This window comes from Pantherophis guttatus, chromosome 3, assembly GCF_059756535.1.
Source record: "Pantherophis guttatus breed Tessera chromosome 3, ASM5975653v1, whole genome shotgun sequence".
Lineage (NCBI taxonomy): Eukaryota > Metazoa > Chordata > Lepidosauria > Squamata > Colubridae > Pantherophis > Pantherophis guttatus.
The window spans coordinates 71,997,329-72,021,445 of record NC_142065.1 but is presented as its reverse complement, the minus strand read 5'-3'; the positions used below and the strand labels follow the sequence as shown (position 1 = coordinate 72,021,445).

At 35.6% G+C, this 24,117-nt stretch overlaps 1 protein-coding gene across 2 annotated transcripts in view; it reads left to right on the top strand.

The window, feature by feature from the left end:
- The window catches only part of NEGR1 (neuronal growth regulator 1), a 517,118-nt gene that overhangs the window by 247,809 nt on the left and 245,192 nt on the right, over positions 1 to 24,117 (top strand). For both annotated transcript variants that reach the window (XM_034433200.3, XM_034433199.3), the window contains exon 2: positions 21,907 to 22,139. In XM_034433200.3, coding sequence (XP_034289091.1) covers positions 21,907 to 22,139 — 233 coding nt within the window. The remainder of the gene's footprint in view (positions 1 to 21,906; positions 22,140 to 24,117) is intronic.

Genomic DNA, 24,117 nt, shown 5'->3' with positions numbered 1-24,117 from the left:
TTTGTCTATTTTAAACTTTCTTAAATCATCTGTTGGTTTAGCTTTTGGCCTAATCTTCTTGAGTCTTTAAATCTTAGTGTATCTTTTTTAGTTTTGTAGGGCAGAAAAAAAGTTCACCATTTCTTTGCACCATGATAAAAAGGAAGTTTTATCATGGTGCAAAGGAAATCTTTCTTTATCTATAGACTAATAAAATCCAAAAATGGCTAAGAAATTAGGATGAGTGGATTTGTGTTTGCAAGTGAAGATATGACTTCCTAATAGCTCATCTCAGAATCTGTTTGCAAAAACTTCTGAGAAACCACTGTGCAGAGTATTGTCCACAAATGATTCTTGATCTGGAGAGATTTTGCCAGCCAACATTCACCCTCCAGCTAGTGTACTTGCCCACAATCCTTCTTCGCTCCTTTGAGACACTTAATCCATCTTTAACTGCTACAAGAAGTCAGAACTTGATTCTTTGACTAACAGTAACTTTTTTCAGCTTCATAGCATTTCAGACTGAAGATATTTCCTCCCCTATCAAGTAAATGAGTTTAGGATCTTTTGTTTGCGACTCTGAGACTCAACGATGCAGAATTATGAGCAGCAAAAAGCTTTCACATCCCAGATGTATTTGAAACATTTGAAGACTATGTGATTTGTGTGAAAGGAAAGGAAATAAATGCATATGTATAAGTATTGCCAAAGGGCATTGAATACTGCGGATTTCTATGAGGCATTGGGATTTGAACAGTTCTCCTAACCACTGCAAAGCTGTCTTACACTTGCCACCAAACAAGCTCTTTGTATTTGTTACAACAGCAAAGTAGAAGTAACATGACACTTGTCAGTTTCCATTCATAACGTCACACACCACAGTGTATCTTGTCAAGTTTCTTCTCAGGCTATTGGGCAAAGCTCCATAATCAGGAGCAGGGAGAAAATTACACTGGAACGTCTGCATTTGACCTTTCCCTTGCTTTCCTTCTGTTGTAATAGCATCTACTTTGTAGGTGGCAGACTAATTTCTCAGGCCTGCCATTAAGAATAATAATAATGTGGTTTGTACAGCCCTTACATTTAATAATCCATATGCAAAATCTCAAAAGTACTAGAGGTGACATATGAAAAATTCATGAATGGTAATTATGCTAATTACACATAAAAATTCAGGTAGCAAGTAAGCATTTGATCCATTTATTTCCAGCAGTTTGCCAATTAAGAAGCACATGCTAAAAGCTATGTCTCTTGAAAAATCTATGATTCAGCAGGTACCCCAGGGAGAGCTCTTACTTTCTCCTTAAACATTTGCACATCTTTAATTCATAGTTGTCTGTTCATGAAGTAGTGCAACAGTTTGCTTTACTCTGTATGTCTCTCTCCCCCTCTCCTTCTCCCTCTCCCTCTCCCTCCCTCTCTCCCTCTCCCTCCCTCCCCCCTCTCTTTTAGTTAATAAAACCAATGCCCCTGAGAAAATTGTAAATAAAAATCATACATTGTTGCTATTTCTTTTTTGTGCTTCAGCCAGTACATATACATTTACAGATAAGTGTGCAATGTGCACATCCAATTTAATGGGAATCTTAAAGAGCAGACACTGTTTTCTTCAGGCACATGTGAACAAAGACCAAAGCACTTCTTCCAATTATTTTTGAAGTGTGCACAGTCCTATGAACCACCTATTAGTGCAAACTCCTGAATTTCAGAGAAAAGTTTATTATTTTTTTCCTGTTTATTATAAACTTCTTATAAACTTCTTATTCTATGCTGGTTACAATTTAAAATCAGTTCATCACTGTTTTATGCCTTTCCGTGTCTGAATAGTTAAGCATGTGAGGAGGAATTTTTGATTTTATGGCTTTTTCCCTCCAATTCCCAAGATTTTCCACTTTGAGAAGGCATATTCCCACTCCTTTTCTTCTTTTTAGGAAGAACCTTCAAATTTATCCCTTGCTCAGCTATTTTTGCATGCATCTCTTATGTATTTCTAATGGCCAATTCTTATTGCCAATTCTTGACCATTATCACAATTCAATCCCAAAGCCAGCACATGTAATAGTTTTATTGTTTTTTATTTAGGGGAAAGTAATTCATAATCTCTCATATTTGCAAGGTGTATTTCTTTTTATTTTATCAATTTTTAAGCCAATTTATGATAGAGCTCCAAAAGCATCTGTGGATAGTTCTTGATTTGCAACCATTCATTTAATGACCATTCTCTTCTCACACTAGAAGCATTGAAGTCGCAATCAGAATTCAGGTTCTTGGCAATTTTTGGCAATTATGCCAAATTTTGATGGTTGCAGGGTCCTGGGATGATATCATCTCCGTTGATGACCTTCCCAGCCAGTTTCCAACAAGCAAAATCAATGGGGGAAGCCAAATTTGCTTAATGACCACTTAATGATTCACTTAACAATCATAATGATTTACTTAACAGCCATGGCCAAAAAGCTTGTAAAATCAGTTGTGACTTACTTAGCAATTTCCATTGCTTAGCAATGGAAATTCTGGCCCCAATTCTCGTTGTCAGTTGTGCTAAACTGTATTGAGCTAAAACTGGCACAAAAACAGCAGCAATAGCAATAGCACTTAGTCTTATATACCACTTAACAGTGCTGTACAGGCCTTTCTAAGCGGTTTACAGAGTCAGCATATTGCCCCTACAATCTGACTCCTCATTTTACTGATCTCAGAAGGATGGAAAACTGGGCCAACCTTGAGCTGGTGAGAATCAAACTGCCAAACTGCTGCAACCAGCAGTCAGCAAAAGTAGCCTGCAGTACTACATTCTAACCACGACTCATAAGCCGTGTTATTAAATAAAACTTGTTCAAAGTGTTCAGCAATAGCAAATATTATTTTTTTTAAAAAATACCAAGAGGAAAAAAGCACATACGTTAGTATATCTCTTGGAGTGAGGAGGATCTCAGACCAAAGAAATCTCTCTGACAATTTCCTATTGGGCTCCAGCATTGAACAATGTTATTGAATCTTCAAAGCTGATCTTAAAAAGGAACGTGCTTGTCATCCATATTTATTCTTTTGTTCTTTTCGTTTGCACTGCGAAGATCTAAATCAGAAGTACTGTGTACTATAAAAAGGTAAAGATAAAGGTTCCCCTCGCACATATGTGCTAGTCATTCCCAACTCTAGGGGGTGGTGCTCATCTCCATTTCTAAGCCGAAGAGCCAGCTCTGTCCAAAGATGTCTCCGTGGTCATGTGGCTGGCATGACTAAACACCAAAGGCACATGGAACGCTGTTACCTTCCCACCAAAGGTGGTCCCTATTTTTCTACTTGAATTTTTTACATGCTTTTGAACTGCTAGGTTGGCAGAAGCTGGGACAAGTTACAGGAGCTCACCCCGTTACGTGGCACTAGGGATTCGAACCGCTGAACTGCCGACCTTTCGATCGACAAGCTCACCGTCTTGAGCCACTGCATCCCTCTACTGTGTACTATAGCAGTACACAAAATCAGTAAACAAGTTAGAAAGTAAGCATTGGATAGTTTGGGCCAATTTACTGAAAGTAATTGATGATACAATATGCTAACAGTGTTTCAAAATCAGCATTATATCTGTGCATGTAAAACTGCGTAAAACATTTCTAATATTTTTGGAAGAAGGATGATACTAAGGTCATTTGAAAATGTCCTCACCCATTCTAACCATATGGTGTGTGTTAATCTCTGAATGAAATATCACAGAGAGTCTAATTTTCCTGGAAGCAGCACACACAAAAAGTCAAATCCTTTTTCCTCATTAACTGTGATTCATTGGCATATGCTTTATTATGAAGCTGAGCTGATAAGAAATATGCAGTCATATTTCCATTTTAATATCTAAAATTCTTTCATTCTTGAAAGTAGTTGTTGTAGGAAAGATGCCACAGCATTTCTTTTCGTGAGGGAGGAAGGAGGGAAATATGTTGGAGCTGTATTTGGTTAAACCAATAAATTTAAAAATAGCAGTTTTGAGGAAGTCAGCAGGTCACTCTGATGCACAGCAAAGAGCTGTAAAATCAACTAGAACTGAAATTAGGTTTCCAAGGTGTAGCATATGTTGTGATGAAGGTGCCAGGGAAGATAAAGTAGGCTACACTCTTTCAACCTGTTCAGAGTGTGTTCCAATCATTTTGAACTAGAATGAATAGTTTCAGATTATGCAGCCAAAATCAGAACAAATTAAAACAGGGCTGCTCTTACAGTTGCATCCATTAATCCCTGTGCACAGTCTGACCTGTGGTTCTCTCTCCCTCCCTCCCTCCCTCCCTCTCTCTCTCTCTCTCTCTGTGTGTGTGTGTGTGGGTGGGTGGGTGTGGGTGGGTGCGGGTGTGTATGTGTTTGGTCTTCAGAAACCCAAGTCAAAATGCCAGAAAGGAGATTTATTATACACAAGATCAAGTACTAATTCTGAAAAAGCAGACAAAGAAAGAAGATAGAAATTGATTGCAAATATTTAAATGTCTATGTAATTGTATTCAGGCTTTTCGTTCATAACTGCTCCATTTCACATAATACCTCAGTCTCCCTCTTGTGGTTTGACTTTTCACCAAATCTAAAAGGATAAAGATTGGGTAGAGAATGCCACATACACTACATACATATTTGAAAGCGTTAATGTACATAAAAATTGCTTTACTGAGCTAACCCACTAAGATAACAAGGTTATATTGTTAACTATATCTATTTATATACATGCAAAGTGCTATCTAAACATTATAAGAACTGAAAATAAACATAGCCAATTAAGTTCTAACCTGAAATTTATTCTATGTGTTGATCTAAATGGAGTAGACATGGGGAATCTGAAGACATAATCAGTTTGGGAGCAGAACCAATGAGAGGAGGAAGTCTGAAGCCAGAAATTGGCAGTACTCATTCATTTTCTTTAATTCTGCCAAATTCTCATCCAGCAGGCTGCCAAGGAAAGGACAGATATTTCTTGCCAGGAACTGATTTTATAGTTCAGAAAGAACTATAAGGCATCTAACCAATGGAGCTCTTCTTAATTTTATTTATTTATTTTCAACTTTTGTTGTTTTTTTTAAATAACTCAAAACTGTAAACACACACATTACTTCTTTCTCCTCCTATTTTCCCCACAACATTGACCCTGTGAGGTGAGGTGAGGTGAGAGAGAGTGATTAGCCGAAAGACACATAGCTGGTTTTCATGCCGAAAGTGGAACTACAACTCACAGTCTCCTGGTTGCTAGGCGACAGCTTTAACTACTAGCCCAAGTGTCATCATAACATTTTTGAATGTATTTAAAATGTGGTTGAATACATGAACAATACATACACAAAACTCATATGATTCTGGTTAATGCCTTATCAGCAGCTCTTAAACTCCTTGGGTAGCATGGTTTCTGTAGCTAATATTATTTACATGAAACTATTGACAATATGTAAAACTTCATAAATTCTTCACAAAGGGTAGTCTAAGCTGGCTAATCAGTGCACATTTCTGAGGGAGCAAAAACCACATGATCAACCTTAAAGCTTAAATTTGGGTACTTCACAATTTTGTCAATTTTTAAAAAAATCAAATTATGTATCTTTTTAATATTTTCTCCTTTTGTTGTCAAACAATCTGCTCTGAATGGAAATTTTGGCACTTCTTGAAGTATTAGAGATAATTATGTCACAATATCTATAAATGTTTGGCAACTATGCATATTATTAATCAAATGAGTTTATTGTTAAATCAGGCTAGATTGAACTTCCAAATGGGGTAAAATGAACGTTGTATCTCCAAACAGTGGAGACAAAACTCAGACAGAGTCTAGTGACCTGGAACAGTGAAACCTCTCCAGATAAGAAAAGCCAGGATATTGCCTACATGTATTCTGGGGGCAACTCAGGGGTGAAATGCTCCCGGTTCAGACTGGATCATGGCGGTGGGCGGTTCGGAGAACCGGTAGCAAAAATCCCTGCCCCTCCCCATGTCCAGCTGAGCCGCACAATCATCAGAGGCTTTTTTTTTTATTTTTAAAAGCATTTTTTGTACAACCTCTTCGGCCGAAAAAATGCTTTTAAAAGTAAAAAAAAAGCCTCTGATGATCACGCGGCTCAGCTGGGATCATCAGAGGTGTTTAAAAGCATTTTTTCTACAACCTCTTCGGCCGAAGAAGTTGTAGAAAAAATGGTTTTAAAAGTAAAAAAAAAAAAAAGTTGGCCATGCCCACCCAGTTACATTACCCCACCACCACTAAGCCATGACCACAGAACCCGTAGTAACAAATTTTACATTTCACCACTGGAGCAACTGCTCATGAGACCTACAGAGCTCTGCAGTGACTCATGAATAAGAACACCAGAAGCCAAAGAAGAAATATTATGCTCACAACCTTAGCAGAGTTTATTCAAAGGCACTGAGTTTGCCCAAATATCTACTTTCTAAGGCACATTTGGAATATAAAAATTTAAAAGCTACAGAAGTCTTCTAAGTAGCATGGCAACCATATTACCTGGTGAGTGATCCTTCAACCAGGACTAAAGATTAAAGCCAAAAGCATATAAAGAAATATAAGGACTTAAAATTAATTAACTGGAAAATGCTTTTTAAGAATCTGAATTTAAATGTTTAAAATATTTAAGGGGATAGTTCCATTTGGAATTATTACTTTAAAGTAATTTTGAAATAATTAAATAAATAATATGAACATTTGTGTGAAACAGGATTGTTTAGTTTTGCCAAAGAAAATAATTGGTTAGTTTTGTCAAAGAATTAAGGGTACAGAGAAAGGATAGGGAGAAGCCTCTCTTTAATTTTTACTTCTCCTTTCTGGATTATAAATCAAATAAAAGAAGTAGCTGCTACTAGGAAAGCAGTGAAATGTGCAGCAGGGAAGACAGGATCTTTGACAGGACAAATGACAAAAAAAGGAATTGCACCAGAGATATTTCAAGAATGTTCAAGGACTTTAGGAAAAATATGACCGAATCAGGCTTTGTTGGAAGGAAGGATGAAGAGTGGATGGGTGGGTAGGAAATGAACATACGGAAGAAAAAAGGAATAAATAATTTGAAGAATCTATACTGCAGATGAATGAGAAGATAAAACAAACACAAAATAAAATGGATAATTTATCTGTCGAGAAATACAGATTACATTTTGAAGAGAGAATGGAAGAAAGATTTGAAAAGATGAATAAAAAAACTTAAAGAATCTGCAACACAAAACAAGTGAGGCAGAAAACATTAAACCAAGTGATGAAAAATGATTTAGACAAAGTGACATTACTGGATTTAAAAGAGAAAGAATTTTGTTTGAGATTGAAAATAGTTGCAGAAAAACTTGGCAAGGATAGATAGATAAATAGAAGATAGATAAACAGAAGGAGAGAGTTATTAAAGTCTCAAAAAGGATTTAGAATGGGAGAGCAAAGACATGGATTCAGAAATAGACAAGGTGTACAAGAAATGAAAACTTACAAAATGTAGCAAGAAATGTTTGTTCACCTGGTTAGTACAAAGGCAAGATAACAGGCCCTTCTACAATATGTTAACACCAACATTCTTCCTTCTGGTCCTGCATAACTGAAGGCATTGTGCTTTCCTTTCAGGTTTGTTGTTGTTGTAAACTGAGGCTTACCCACTGTTCCCAGTTGTATGCTTCTCTTCTCATTCCCACACCTAACCCTCCTAACTTTCTTTGCACTGTTTACCCTTTCTTTCTCTAGTTTGTATTGGCTTTTACTATTGTAATGAAAAAAATCAATGAAATTCATAAAAAGAGAAGAAAGTAGGTCATTGTAGATATGCTCGGGTGCTTTGATAGAACTGCAATATTTATTCCTTTAAGGAAGAATATTACACACATACATACATACATACATACATACATACATACTGTGTATGTGTGTGTTTGCATGCATGTGCAGTTTCTTCCGTAAAGGTATAAAATATTGTAGTCCACATGTAATATAGACACTTGTATATAGATACTAGCATTTAACTTGACAGTTGCAAAGTCAGCCTTTTAATCAGCCTGTTGCAAACCACCTCTTGATACAGTAGGGAGTTAACTAGCTTTTTTTTTTCTGATAAACAAGGAATGTCTGGTTGTTCTAAACGGTCGAGATGTCAGATTTTAGAATGGCTAGGTTCTTTGCTGTATCCTCAAATTTAGCTTTCACAAAATTAATGCTGTTGTCCAAGCCAAGTTTCTTCTGAATTTAAAGGGGAGCTTCTCCACTGTCCAATTCCCAGGGTCACTAGGCTAATTATAAATCTTACTTCAATTTGTTGAAGAAATCATCAGATCTGATGGAAGAGTACTGTTCACATTGACTAAGGAAAGCAGTACATTGTATTTTTACCATGTTTGTAAAGTGAGGAGCAGGATATTTAATGGCATGGATCTGTGGTTGCCATAGCTCTTCCAACAATGACATGATCTTGCACTGGAACTGCTACCAAGGCAAGCAATTATAGTAGATTCTATCTCACTTGTTAGAATAGCTGGTTAACTGTCTGGGTTAACTGGTCCATTTGCATTATCACTTCAGTCTGGTACTGGAGAAAGGCATTGGGAATTTGGCTGAATAGCAGGACTGTGAAAGTGTTTGTAGCCATAATTTAATCTTTCATCTCTATCTGAAAGCTCTATTCCTATACTGGTTGGTATAAGAATTAGCAAATCTAGCTGTCAAGCTTCACATTATAATTAATTGTAAATATTGGTTTTTCAAATATTAAACCTCTCCAGATAGTAAATTCTGTAACTGTATTTGGCAGAAAATTTTATCTCTTTATCTTATACAATAATGAAACTATATATCCAGAATATTAGCCCATTGCATTTTCCCAGCCTAGTGTCTATGCCTGGTGTAAATTCTAGGCCTTTTCCTCCCACTTTCTTGAGTAGCAGATATCTTACCCATTCTCTTGATGGCTTTGCCAGACATCTGATCTACAGTCACATAAAGGTTTTCACTAGCTTAGATACGACTAGTTCCTCATTAACTTCATTCCATACAATTTTATACTTTCTCCATCCTTCCTTATCTTCCTTTCCCTAGGGGCCCTTAGAGAAGTAAGGATGACAGGTGTGTCTGTTGCTGGCTCTGTAATCCATCAACATTCTTTTAGACAGAAATCAATTATGCTATTTTGCAGTAAAAGGTGATAACAGAAAAACAACTCACTAGCATTGAGGAAAAATGAGAAGATAGAACTGGAACGATCAAATGGTAAGTCCTGTCATCTGATGTGTTTGGCTTCATTTCTAAAAGAGTTATATGCTTATCTTCATCATTAATTTAAATAGGGATATTTTAATAAATTAATTAGGGAAATAATTTTGAAATGAACTGTTTTGTTACCTTTTTTGTTTATCTCAAAACATAAAAATCATCATTTGATATACATTTCTGACAATAGATTTTTTTAAAGCCATCACAACAGAACTTCACACTTGTTTTTTCGACCAGATTCTTTCCACCTCTTCATTTGAGGTAAATTGATCGCTACAACACATTCTTTCAATTTGGGCTAAAGTAAAAGTCCACATGTATCAAGCCTGAACTGTATGATGGGTAGGGGATAAGATAGGAGATTCAGCATCTCATTTTTCTCTTGAATGGCTCCTGAGGAATGATGCCTAGCCTTGCTATATTTTAGCAAAATGCCCTTCTTGCCTTAAGAACTCTTCTCATTTGTTGTTTCAAAGTTTGTAGTGTTGCAGTGTAGCACTCCGACTTGATATTTATGCCAAGTTCAAAGAAATCATGTGAATAACTCAATCTATACTGCAAAAACCTAAATCCATGAGTTTTTGTGCCAAAGACTGAGTGTTGATTTCTTTTTCCACAGATCAAACTTTGTAATGATGTCCCATGGAGGAACACTCCATTTCTAGACCATGATATTTAATCAGCTGTCACATGTATCACATGTTGAAGAAATTACTCCCCTTCATTTACTGTATGTGTGTGATAACACTTGCTGCAAATTGAGGCTTTCATCTCTGCAGTCAGTGTGTTAGGAACCCATCTTGCACGAAACTTCACGGTCTGAAGAACATCAATTATGTGTCCCATACATTATTGTAAAATGCCAAGCTTGACAGTAATTTCCTTTCATTAATAATTTCATCAACCTTTCTTGTGTGAAGTGGGTTGGTTGCTGTCAGTCTTCATATACATTTGATTGGAAGTTGCCCAGAATTTGACATAAGATGGGAGACTATATAAATGTTTTAAATAAATAAATAAATAACATCCACTAGCAGTTTGCATTTTGGGGGCCATAAATGCACAGTATTCATGTCATCACAATCATCATCATGTTGAATTTCAATTCGGAGAGATTCCTTCAGCAGTATAACATTCAAACCTGGCACAGTGCAAGTTCACTGATGAGAAGACACTGCAGATATTCATTTCACACACACACACACACACACACACACACACACATACACACACACACACACACACACACACAGCATACAACCTTTTCTCACAGCAACTTCCCACCAACTCAAGCAGATGGTGACAAACACTTCAGAGTTAGGGTACATCAATATTGCCATTTGTTGGTGATTTACAACACTGGGTGCATTACTTCTCATTCAAATCTCATAAACTTCAAAATACTATAGTTTAAATAATAATGAAAACGAATACTAGTCCTTTCCACTGCTTTGATATAGTAGTCTTTTCCTAAGCAGAAAATCATCTCTAGCAAGTTTTTCAAGAGTCATGAAAAATCAGCATTAATGTCATTTCTGTCTAATAAGTGTGGCACTAAGTTTAATTAATTTTTCTGTACAATCATTCTTTATTCATAAGGAATAATTGGTGTTTCATAGAGATTTTTATTAATAAATTGCATTAAGTATAATCTTATGATGACCAGCAAGTAGCTGAACAGTAGAAAATAACTGAAGGGGGAAAAAAGATGAAGTCCCTAATAAATTCTCAGCATTAATGAATGTATCATATAATTTTTTACTTAAATGTAATAAAATAATTGTATAAGTAGAGATCTTTCTCCTTTTTTAATTAATTACAACTAATATTCAAATGCAATACTTCAGATGATTCATTCCCAAGATGAGGATAAACGACATTTCAGTGAAGAATAATGTGCTTTCTACACATATCCATAGGCATATAGATTCGTATCAGAAGACAAAAAAGATCATACTTTGAAATTGCCTTGTTAGCAGACCAGGGAGCTGAAGATAATGGTCCAAGATTGTTTTCCATAATAACATCCTTCATTGTGATCAGGGGTGGGTTCTATTTACCTTTACTACCGGTTCGCAATGGCATCACGCGTGTGTGCGAGCGAAGCGAGATTGCTTCTCATGACGTCAGGGTCAGTGGGCAGAGTCTCCCACCAGTTTTACTACCGGTTCTATAGAACCAGTCTGAAACTGGGGCAACCCACCACTGATTGTGATCAAATATGTTGACGTTAACAGAATTATGTTAATTCCTTCAAACAGGGCACCAGTATACATGTTGTATTTGTCCCTTGTATAAGCCTGAATACCTTTTGGAATATTTTGTAAAACATCATATAATAATGATAGCATAAAAATAACTTTAAGAACAAATACAGGGATGTTATTGCTATGTAAAGAACAGTGGGATCTTTGATGCTCTGTGAGCTTGGTTGTTTTCTTGATTTTATTAGCCATTTAGGTAACATTATCAGTGCTGATGATGTTGCCCACTTGGGTAATAAAAGCATGAGAATATTCAAGTCTTTCCTTCATCCATGATAACGTTTTCCTTGTTGAAATGGGTTATGGATGAAACAGTCATCTTAAATGTTCTTCATGGATATGGCTTGATGCTGCTTATGAACTTTCTCAAAGTTTTGAGATACTGCAAAATCAGGAAACACATTTGTATAAAAAGTGTTTGGTTACATTCAGACTAGATGAGGTGTCCTTAATGTAGAATACAGAGATGACCTTGAAGAAGGAATCCAATAGCAGCTTAGCCCTGGAAGGAATGCATGAGGGAAAGAAATGAAAGGTTGCCCTGCTTTGATTTTCTTTTGTAGAAAGAGGGTAGAGGTCTGTGTCAGGTTTTCAACATTCTGTTACTATACATTTTAATATAAAGTAGAATTCCAGTAGTTCTTATGCTACCTGTTTCCTGACCTCCCTAGGAAGTCTGATTCTTTAAAAAAAAAACCTCATGTGGACCTAATTTTGATATGAAATAAAGATTGATATCCAATTTCCTACATCAGTGTAAAACATTGTACTTTTCTTCTGGATTGCACATCTCTTTGAATGATGGCTAGATTACAACCTTCATGATGATCTTGCAGTCATATTTTAACACGTCTTTGCCTTGTTGCTTTAAGCAGCTAGAAACCCTTCTTTTGTTGTGAGTAGTACCGCACAGGAATTCAGAATATGATACACTGTAAAAGAGGACTTGTTTTCCTTTCTGGCATATTGTACTCATATCAATGCACCCACATGGCTCCTTCATGCATAACTTATGACAATACATGCAAAGTCACACGAACTGGATTTAGTTCTGTTCTGTCCAACTCCCAATTCACTATTCAAATTAGGCTAAACCTCCAAGTTTCAAACCTTAACATAAGGGTAATACAATATATAAAAATGTTAACCACTAATTTTACCATAACTTTATTAATTAGTTTTAATTAACTTTATTAACACGCTACATTTATTTATTAATATATGACTTTATCTTGACAAGAGTCCTCCTCTACTGAGAAGCTGTTCATTTCAAAGATGTGCAGAGTCTGCCAAATAAACAGCAATATTTGTATATTTGTCAATTATTCTAACTAATGGGTCTGATGGGGCAGACACTGCAAAAATAAAACGGCTTGCTATAACACCGATGCATCTCTTTTACAACTGTATTACATCTCATCCATTTCAGCATTAAGCCCTTGATGTCCAAAGAGTTGAGTTTTTTATATGAGGAGCAGATAGAAAACACTGTAATGTTGAAAATGGCATATGATTATTTTATAGTCTTTAAAAGGCTGTGAACAAAAAGCTTTCAGAACTGTCCATTACACTATAGAGGCAGCTGTAAAAATGCATGGCTAACTCAATTTGAATGTAGTTTTCATAAGACTTATACTTTCAAGAGGATAGGTTATTTCATTATGACCATAGGCATTAAGGTCTTAAAAGGTAATGCATCACATTGATTAATGTGTTTTTATAGGAATGGAAAGGAGGGAAGAAATCTCAGGGTTTGCATGTATAGTAAGTATTAAGACATAAATCTAAAATATCATTCAGGTTTCATTTGTAAGTTAATACAAGTAGTACTTGTTTACTGCCTGCCTCGTTTAACAACTGTTTGAAATTACAGTGGTGTAAACACAATAGCTTTGCAAACCAACGTCATATTTACAACTCTTCCAGCATCCCATAGTCACATGATTGCTATTTGGTTGCTTTGCTACTGGAATACATTTATGACTGTCACAGTGTCCCATGGTCACACAATCACAATTTGGGGGCTTTACAACGGACTTGCAACCGTTAGAGTTAATAGTGAAGACAGAGTAAAATTGTGAATTGTCGTCAGATAATATCTTTCTTAGTGCCACAGCATTTAGAGAAGGAGTTACCAGTCCCAATTGTGGTTCCTAAGCAACGAATTGTTGTACTTCAATTTGCTGATATGTGATGAATGTTGCACCAACAATTCAGCTGCTTCGCAAGCAGCTTGCATTTACAATGGTTACTTGCAGTGTCTTGTAGTCATGTGATTGCAATTTGTACCTTCCCACCCAGCCAGCTTCTTACAAGAAAAGTCAATTAAGGAAGCCAAATTCACTTAATGGATGATATGATTCACTTAACAACCACAGTGATTTACATATAAAATTGACATAAAATGGGTTATGGACATATGACTACTTTACAACCAGACTGAATTACAATGGAAATTCCAGTCCCATAGTTGCTTGTAAGCAACAAAAATAAAAGAAAACACAATGAGAAAACAACAAAGAGTCATATATTATCCATTCAATATCAATATGAAACTAATTTAGTTCTTAAGGTTGTCATTAAACAGAGGCCATAGAAGAACATTGCCTCATCTTCTCATTTTTAGATTACAATATTTTTCGGAGTATAAAATGCATCCCCCCCCCTAAAAAAGGCTGAAAATTTGGGTGTGTCTTATACTCCGAATGTAGCTTTTTCAATGCTTTTTTTCAGCCCTAACAAGGCTCTAGCAAGTAAAGCGATCTTCCGCACTTCACCTGCTTTTCTCATTGCTGCTCCCTCCGATGATCAGCTGTGCTTTAGAAACTGTTTTTCAGCCCTAACAAGGCTCTAGTGAGTGAAGTGATCTTCCATGCTTCGCCTGCTTTTCTATTTGCTTTTCTCTCTGACAATCAGAGTGCACGCACGCATGCTCAAAACCAGCGAACTAATGTGTTGAAGCTGACCAGACTAAGGATGCTAGCCAGATGAATACCTGGTAGGCAGAATTTTTTTCCTATTGCCCTCCCCGTGCGTCTTATACTCCGGTGCATTTTATACTCTGAAAAATACCCTTTAAACATAGACAACAGACTTATATTCTGAATCTATTCCTTAGAACCAGGAAATGTTATAAATTTCTTACAATTTATGTGAAAATCTTTGCTGAATCTCTGACTGACTAGTGATGAAGGTCTTCATAAAATGACAAATTCCATATTTTAGGTTTATAATTTTACATTATGGTTACATATTCGACTATTATAATTATTTACTAAATTGTATTACTATATTGTATGATTTGAAAACATAGCAAAGGCAGCACAAGTTTGAATCACATCTTTTATCTCAAAAAATATTTGATGTCTACTCTTTTTTTAAAAAAAATAGGCATTCAATAGACATGCAATAATATTTTCTGATGAATTAATTTCATTCTTAAATGATAAAAAGTATGTCTTACATTTTGTAAAAGCAGGAACCATTGATTTTTACAAAATTGGATTGGTTTTCAAGATTCTTCTGAATACTATAATGTAATTATATTAGTATATAACTAATATTAACCTTCATTCTGATATAAAATTTAATTGTTGCTTTCACTTCAAGCACTAGTTAGTTCTGAGGCAATTAAACATCTGGTCTATGCTGTTTTGTCAGTAACATATTTCAACTATATATTATTATTCAGTAGAAGTTATAGTAACCCATACTCAAAACACAATTTAAAAAAAAACAACAACAACCATTATTAAATAATTTAAGATATTTAGCCTTTCTTTGATCTGGATATTTCAGTAGACCAACTTTTCAACTATCTTCAAATTTAAATTATTCTTCGTAAATTTCTTGTGTAATTCTGAATCAAAATATAACTTGTAACCTATTAATAACTAAATATGAGAGGTTTTGGCCTACCATAGACATTTCCTTATAAATTTATTTATTTATCTGAAAGGCATTCCTTCTTAAAATCTAGTCTCAATGTGATATTGATTTTTATTGCATAAAATTTACTCCAGAAATTTAATGGACATTTTAGTCATTGCACTATACATACTGAAATCACAGCTATAAAGTTAGACATAATCAATTCAACATATTGAGATACAGCTCATGAAAAACATAAACCTAAGTATTTTATAGTGTTTGTACAAAATGTAAATCCATACTTCTTGCAGTAGTCTATAGATGCTAAAGGCAATAAATTAGACTTTCCAATTGATAGTATAACCAACTACAAACCATATTGCAGCTTTGTAATTTTGTACCAGAGCTCAAGGCTGCATAAATAATATCCTTATCCTATATTTATCCAAAACAATAATTTTGATGATGTAAATTGGGCACAAACTGTGACTCATACCTTGAGCTGGGCTGAAGGTGAACTAGAGTACCGTAACCAGTATTACCATGTTGGCTCTCAAAAAATCTCAGAAAATCTCAGTGAGCTTTGGTAATGGCAGTACATAATGAGCAGACACAGTCATAATACCATTAGTATACTCCTCTTAGCATTTTTCCTCAAAGAATTGGGAGAACATTGGCACATTTATGTGGACTGGCACCAGGATATTGTTATTTTTATGTTTCAACTGGTTGTGTTTTATAGTTTTGAAAATGATTTTATATATCTTTTAATTCTAGAGTTGGCTGAAAGATGGGCGGCTATATAAATAATAAATAAATAAAACAAACATATTTAAATATATTAAAAAATGACATTAAAAAAGTAACATTAAAATACCAACTATGAGTATCTTCATGTAAGGAAAAATCTTGGACCAAGAAAACACAGTCTAAAGAAAATCTGTACTCTTGTTACTAGTATCAGCTTTGTTGCTGATACTTTTTGTTGCTGATACTGTTGCTTTGTTGCTGCTGCTGCTGCTGGTATAATGTACTATATATATTATATAATATAAATTATATAATACTGTATGTACAGTATATAGCAGTGATGGCCAACCTTTACTGGACTGAGTGCATGCCCAAACCCCCAAAATGCAATGCGTGCATGCCACTCCACATGCTCCTCCCCATGCATGTGTGTGTGCCCCTGCACGGTCAAGGGCCCCCTGCGCATGCACATGAGGCCCCCACGCATGCACCCCGTCCCCATGAATGCTCATGTACATCCCCACACGTGCCCTGCCCCACCACACGTGTGTGCACCCCCCGCATGCACACTGTGCATACAGGCACAGACCCCCACATGTGCCCTATCCCCATGCATGCATGTGTACCCCCCCCCCGCATGCCCCACGCCCCACGCCCATGCACGGCAGAGACCTGTAGACCAGCTGGCTGGCGGAAGGCACGCGCACATGCACAGCAGAGGAGAACTGGGGCGACGGCTTGCATGGCATCAGAGAGGGCGCTGCGTGCCACCTCTGGCACATGTACCAAAGGACCACCATCATGGTATATAGTGTTATTATAACTCAGCCTATAGATCTTCTGTTTCTTGAATATTTTGCTTCTCATTAAAAATAATGGAAGACTCCAAAAGAGCTTTTGTTTGTATGGGTTACTTTTATTGATATTTACCATATTAAACATTTAAATTGATTTGTTCATAGAATATTTATTTATTGAATCACATCAGAATAACATCATTAACATAAATAAAAATGTTTTATAACAATATTATCATAGAATATTTTTCAAGAAAACTATAGATTTTTAAAAAGTAAAGAATAGTAGTGAGAAGAATGACATTGTTTTAAATGTTTGCAAATATTTGCAACGTCTGACAAATCATTATCAGGGTTTTGCCTCCCCCCCTCCAGATATGCTTAGACTTTTAAGAAAAAATGCTCCAACCTAAAAAGGAATTTAGTAAATAATTGCTTACCCCTTTCCTTTGATGTCTCCTCACAGTTTTCTTAACATTTCTTCATCGCTCATCAGTATTGATGTACATGTGTGTTTGTGCACATATGTTGCTCTATATGATTTTGTATATTTTGCTATATACTACTTTTACATTATTTTGTTATCATGTGAAATTAAAACTATTATGTACTCTGTTAAATATCATTTCTTTGATTTTGATATGTAACAAACTCTTCCAGTCTGTTAGCTACTACCTTTCCCAGTTTTGCTGGCATAATTTCTCAATTTTGCTGGCAAACTTAAATTCTCCCTACTTTGCTAGCAATATTACTGTAGATAGATACTTCATCAATTCCTATAACCATCTGGCTTAGTAATGACTAGGGTGGTTATCTAGCTTTCTCTTTTGATGCTAGAGGTCCTTTTAATGAGGGAATACATTCTAAGGTATCTTGGGTGTTCACTGTTTACTGTGTAGAATTTCAGTGCTCTTTTTTCATCTTTGTTCAGGAGTCTCTTTCCATTTTGTTCCATCTTTGTTCGATCTTTGAACCAGTTAGTCTCTATTCATTGTGTCCTTTGGCATGCTAATTCAAAGTTAGGACCTCTTTCTGAGTTCAGAGAAATTTTGGAATATTTTCCTTGTTTTTCTATGTCTCTTTCCATGTTTGATGTTTTACAGATTCCATTGTAATAATACTTCTTGTCTCTGCCAACTGCCCTCTGAAAATCTTTATTAAGTTCCTTTGTGATATTCTTGTCTTTCTTGCCCTTGGCTTTTGTTCTTGTCTTCAGATTTTTATTATGTTTTTGCTATCCAGTTGGCTTTTTTCTTTTTACTGGTGTTTGGCAGTCTCTTTTTACACTTACTGTAACAATTTCTTTGATTTCATTCTAGAACTTTTCTGGCTTCCTATCACTTAAGTTTAAGAGTCCAAAGTCATTTCCTGTGTTCCCCTTGAAAATGGTGGGAATGTGGTCAAAACCATATTGTGGAAACTCTTACACATGAACAGTTTGTGGTCTGTTCCACAGTTATTCCTTGGCAACATCTTTATTGTTGTAACAGAGCACTTCCACATCCTGTTACCAATGATATAGCAGCTTGATTTTAGTTTCTGCCTGGTGTTCTTCATGTATATAGGAGTTGCTTTGATTTAGAAAATGCTACAGATAGTATGATAATTATGACAGTGTTGAAAAGAAAACTGGCCTATTTAGGATCTTCACACCATCCTTCAGGAACATGGTTGCTATTACTGTTGGCACGCATTGTTCTATGCCTGACCTATGTTTTTCTCTCCTCTCTTGCAGAGCAGAGAGATTGCAGAGTAAGGGATTGCAAAAGAGTAAGATGTTTGCTCTTCCACATATCAAAAACAATGTAATTGCACAGGCAGTTGAAAAGAGTCAAGAAACAAGAAATTGCCTACAATTTCCTGTTGCCTGCTTGCTTTTTTTTTCTCTCACACTTCTCCCACAGATCAAAGAGATTGGAGAAGAAAGATTTTCAGGGGAATAAGCTGTTTGCATAGTGTGCCCATGTTCCAGAGCTGCCAGCACAGTTGCATTTCTTTTGATGTGTACAAGACAATAAACAGGCACTCAGACATTCCAAAGGATGAGAAAAGGCAAACAAAAGCCAAAAGTGTGAAACTGAGTAGTATTATATCTTTCCAGCTAAAAAATACAATCATAGTCATATGATTTCTCACTTAGTGACCACTTCACTTCGGAATAGAGTTGCCAGCCCCAATTAGGATCATTAAGTGAGGATCTATAAAAGCAATAAGTAATCTGGCAGAAATGTATACACCCTTTCCCTATGTCATTTCTGTTTCCTAGACCATACAGTCCAAATACATTTTCTTCCTTAGTGTTTCCAACTTTGGCGTTCCTGTCTCTAATCACCAACAACACATCTTGTGTGCAAGTTCTGCTGATTTTAGATTGAATTTGACTATTAACTTGTCAAACTCTTCTTTTTCTGCATCAGTGGTTGGAGCATGAGCTTGGCTAATATAATAATAATTAGGGTAGTCTGTGAAATCTAATGGATATTATTTGGTCATTAACTGCACTGTACCTAAATAATGTCTTCGTTATATCCTTCACAATTTTGAAAGCAATGCTATTTCTTCTTTGGTTTTGGTGTCCTTAATAGTAAACCATATGATCTTCTGTCTATGTTGAGCTTTTTCCATACTACTGCTCCCTATTTCCCATGTTCCCGCTGTAGTTCTTTCTCTACAGCTTTGAATTTCCTTTTCCTGCATGGCAACATTGGGATCTATACATCTCAAAGGGTTTTAATCTAGTCATATCATATACACCTGGGGTGTCAAATTTGCAGCCCGCAGGCCGGATGCGTCATATGCTGACCACGCCCACCTCCAGTTTAGCAAAGGGGGGGAAAGTTCTGATATGTCACATGACGACAACATGATGCCATGAGTTTGATACCCCTGATACACACCATTAATACTCTGAAAGATTGTCAGCTGTTCCTCAGAAGTATGTTGTGGACTATTTAGCCTGCAGATTCTATCACTCAGAGCTATATCATCACTCATTTTATCTTATCTGCTCATCTAATTAATTTGGTACAATACAGGAGTAGTTTACCATTGCCATCTCCCTCAAAGTATCAAATGATGCCTTTGCCATTGACACTGAGATGATTGTTCACAATCCTCCCTTATTGCTGCTGCTCAATATAGTCACTGCTGGACAGTTTCATGTTCTGCAAGGAATATATCCTCTTGGCATAGAATCCCAGGGTACTTTACCTGTCCCTCCCAGGAACCCCCTTTCATGAGACACCATAGCAGGACTTAAGCAGGGACACTAATGACACACTCCTTTGTAATATTTGCTGAAGCCAGAATGGCTGGTACTAGAGAGAGCCTTTCAAGATAGAAGCAGGTAATTCAATTTATTGGGAATTAAACATAAGGGTCTTCCTTCTGAGTAGATCCAGAATAGGTATTTTACATTAAGCCATTTTATATATTTCTACAACATGCTAGAAATGTCAGGTGCAAATAACCAGATCCATGTATGTAGGGTCGAAGCTACCTATTTATTGTATTCTGCCAGTAATACAGGAATATCCGCAGACTGCTTGGTTTCTCTTGAGTACAGATAGATAATGTTTTGTGGAGTTTAGGGAGGGTTAGTCCAAAATCTCCTGTGGCTGAATAATGATTCCAGGCTAATCCTTTGTTTGAGTTCTCTTCCCTGTCTGGCTGGGTGTTTCCCAACAAGAAATTATTTTTAATTTGCTGTGAGAAACCTCCTTAATTTTAAATATATGAATAGGTTTCTCAAAAGACAATGAAGTGCCTCATAACTTTTGAATAACAGTCATGCTTTAATCATATATGCATAATACTATGCAGTTACTTTAAAATTTTAGAAATCTGGCTGTATATTTTTAAATAAATATGAAGATCCGGTCATTCTTAATACAAATCTATGAGAACTCCTTGTGCTTTTGTTTCAGCATGAGAATGAAAGTGGCTGTAAATTAGATTCTGTGAGATATCTTGTTCCTTATTTTTGAACTGATTAGTTTCGTACTGTTGGCAGTGACTTACCCTGTTGAAATCAGCTTGGGATTTTGTAGCAATTTTCAGCATGGTGTTTCAACCCCTGAGGGACTGTAGATATTCTGTCAAACCTTTTCCAATGGATGTGTATTTCATTTGTGAGATGTACTGTGCTCATTTAAAAGAACCACTCTTCAATCTGTGATGGAACATTTTCAAAAGCTTAGAGAGGCAGAAGTCTGACATACTGACTGAAGTATTTTTCCTTCCTACAATGTATTGACTCCATTACTATGAATAGAATGTCTGTATTGTATTGAATTTTGTATTGCAGTATTCTAATTATTCAAATGGTATTTTAGATGAAATAAGTAATATACAAAAATGTTATCATTTGCTATAGAAATTACTAAAATCACTACCATTGAAGTACTGGTAAATCTATCTTGCCAATTTTAAAGTGTTTTTTTTTTTTAAGAATATGCTCTTAGCACATATTAATATAACAAATGTGAGTAATAAATAGTGGATCAGATAAGCAGAAAACTGCTTATTATAATATTTTGGTTCTGAGAATAGGAATCAAATATAAGAAAATATATTTGGAAAATGTGACAAGTTCTTTTGAAGTCTTTGTTCATGGCTGATTAGTTGCTTGTATTTCTTTGGGGTCCTTTTCAGAAGAACAAAATAATAGTCAATTCAGATCTTAATATTCATCAAATGACTTGTACAAGCCTAATACATAAAATCACTCTAATTTATGGTCAAAATTTCAAATAACTGCATTCCTCTGTCACTAAAAAACAAGGATGCACTATGAAATGTAGATTTTTTTTTAATTTATTTCAAAATCCTTGGGATATTTATTCTAAGAAGGAACTCACAAAATTCTCAAAAATGTTCATAAATCAGATATTAGTAGCAAATCTTAATGTAACCATTCTTTATACTAGAAACATATCATTTCATAACTATGTAAGTCATGGGTAACATTAAAAAAACTTCTTTTCTAGGAAATTAAGATCATTCTATTAATTGCATCCTTTTTTTTTTAAATATACAGATGTTACTTGGAAGATGGAGCTTCAAAAGGTGCCTGGCTGAATCGATCAAGTATTATTTTTGCAGGAGGAGACAAGTGGTCAGTAGATCCTCGAGTTTCAATTGCAACAGCAAATAAAAGGGAATACAGTCTCCAGATACAGAATGTGGATGTGTCAGATGATGGTCTATATACTTGTTCAGTGCAGACCCAGCACACGCCCAGAACCATGCAGGTGTACTTAACTGTAAAAGGTATAAGTGATTCCATTTTCTAAATTTTAATTAACTTTTATAGACAGAATAGATTTGGCATCTGATTGTAAGAGATAATTAACTCATTTATAGTTTTTTTTTTTTTGATGCCATGAATTTAAAATACAGTTGGCATAATTGTAGTCACTTACAAACACATATCAAAATGTGTGGGAGTATGAATGTTTTGTGAAAAAGAGATGGGAGGATTGATTTTGTGCTTGCAGAAAGATGTGTGCTATTTGTTAAAATTAAGAGATGTCATGTATTCTAACTTTAAAAGTTAGAATTTTAATCAGAACTCCCATTAAGAAAAAGATTTTGTTTGTTGTTCCCTGCACGAAATATGCATCAGTGTTAAAATGTTTCCTTTTACATAATCCTGTTAGTTTGCCACAGCTAGATACCATTATGAAACAAGCACCAGAAAAAGAATTGAAGATAAGTATCCCCTTCTAGTCTAATACTTTTTTTAAACTGAACTGTTTTGAGCCAAGCTTATTGCAGACCTTATTCAACATTTTAGTTACACGTTAAAATAATTTATATCCATAATGATTTCCAAATTATGAATTTGGATTAAACGAGTCCTATTCTTTCTTGCTGTTCAATTCAGCATCCAGTCTAAAACAACCCTGATGTTTCATCTTTTTCTTATGCACCTACTTTAACTTGCACTGTTGAGATGTCCTCCTTTGTCTACCTTATGAACCTCTTATTTCATCAAAAGAATGTAAAAGTAGAGTGAATTTCTCAGTTCAGTCTAGCATCTCCTTATTTTAGTGGTGGTACAAAGTAAAAATATAAATTATTTTCAGTCTGTTGTCTCTCCCTTACAGCCAACATTGCCATCCCATTTTTCTCCATTAGAGATATATGTAGTAAATTAGATTATTTGCTGAAGTTTTCTGTTGACTACTGCGATATTTCCTAGTTTCATACAGAAACATTACTTAAGTAAGAAAAGCGTATTTTTTCTCCACGGTTTCCATGCATTAGATTTGCCACACTACACTTTTGATTAACCAATACTTCAAATATCTAATAGATCTAATGTTTTCCACCATAATTGATATATGACTCTGGCTTCATAGTTAACCAAAGCACAGAATCTTTGTCAGGATGTTTGTAGTAAACATATACATCATGTGTCTGAAGATAAAGAAAAAGGATGGCCTATATATTCAGAGGAACTTGTGTATTGGCTATGTTTCACATGTAGCAATAATATGCTTAACAATACAGTGGATTAAGTATTTATTCATGAACTGCAACACAGACTATCATATAAACTGTTCCTGAAGTGGTTTGTTGGTCCCTCTTTTCCCTAGCCAGATTCCAGCCATCAATGAATTAGTCAGCAGCTAGCATTATTTTTTTTAAAAAATAACCCCCGAAATGAGAGTGCTATAGAGTAGCTGAAGTGAATGCTATTCCAAGTTAAGAGAAGAGTTGATATTTTGTTAAAGTTTTCTACCTAAGCGAAATTTGGGCAATGTCACTTCATTCAGGCAGCATGCTAAGTATAACCAAATTTAGTCAAATTTACTCTATGAACCAGATCATATTTTCTCTTGATCTATGCTTAGCTTAGTTGGATCCTGTTTTGTGGTCTGGTGAAGCTGTTCTTCCAGGCACATTAACTTATCTCTGTTTTATAATGTCTCTTCTCAAATAGTGACTCCTGGTAGCATCACCTCTGCATAAGTCTGCTTTTTCCACTCCCAAAATGAAATTCCCTCAGTGTCTTGATAAACTATTAAAAAGAAATTCATACAGCCCACACTAAGAATATATTGGAGGCAGGGGTGAAATCCAGCAGGTTCTGACAGGTTCTGGAGAACCGGTAACAGAAATTTTGAGTAGTTTGGAGAACTGGTAGCAGGAATTTTGAGTAGTTTGGAGAACCGCCAAATACCACCTCTGGCTGGCCCCAGAGTGGGTGGGAATAGAGATTTTGCAATATCCTTTCCCCCAG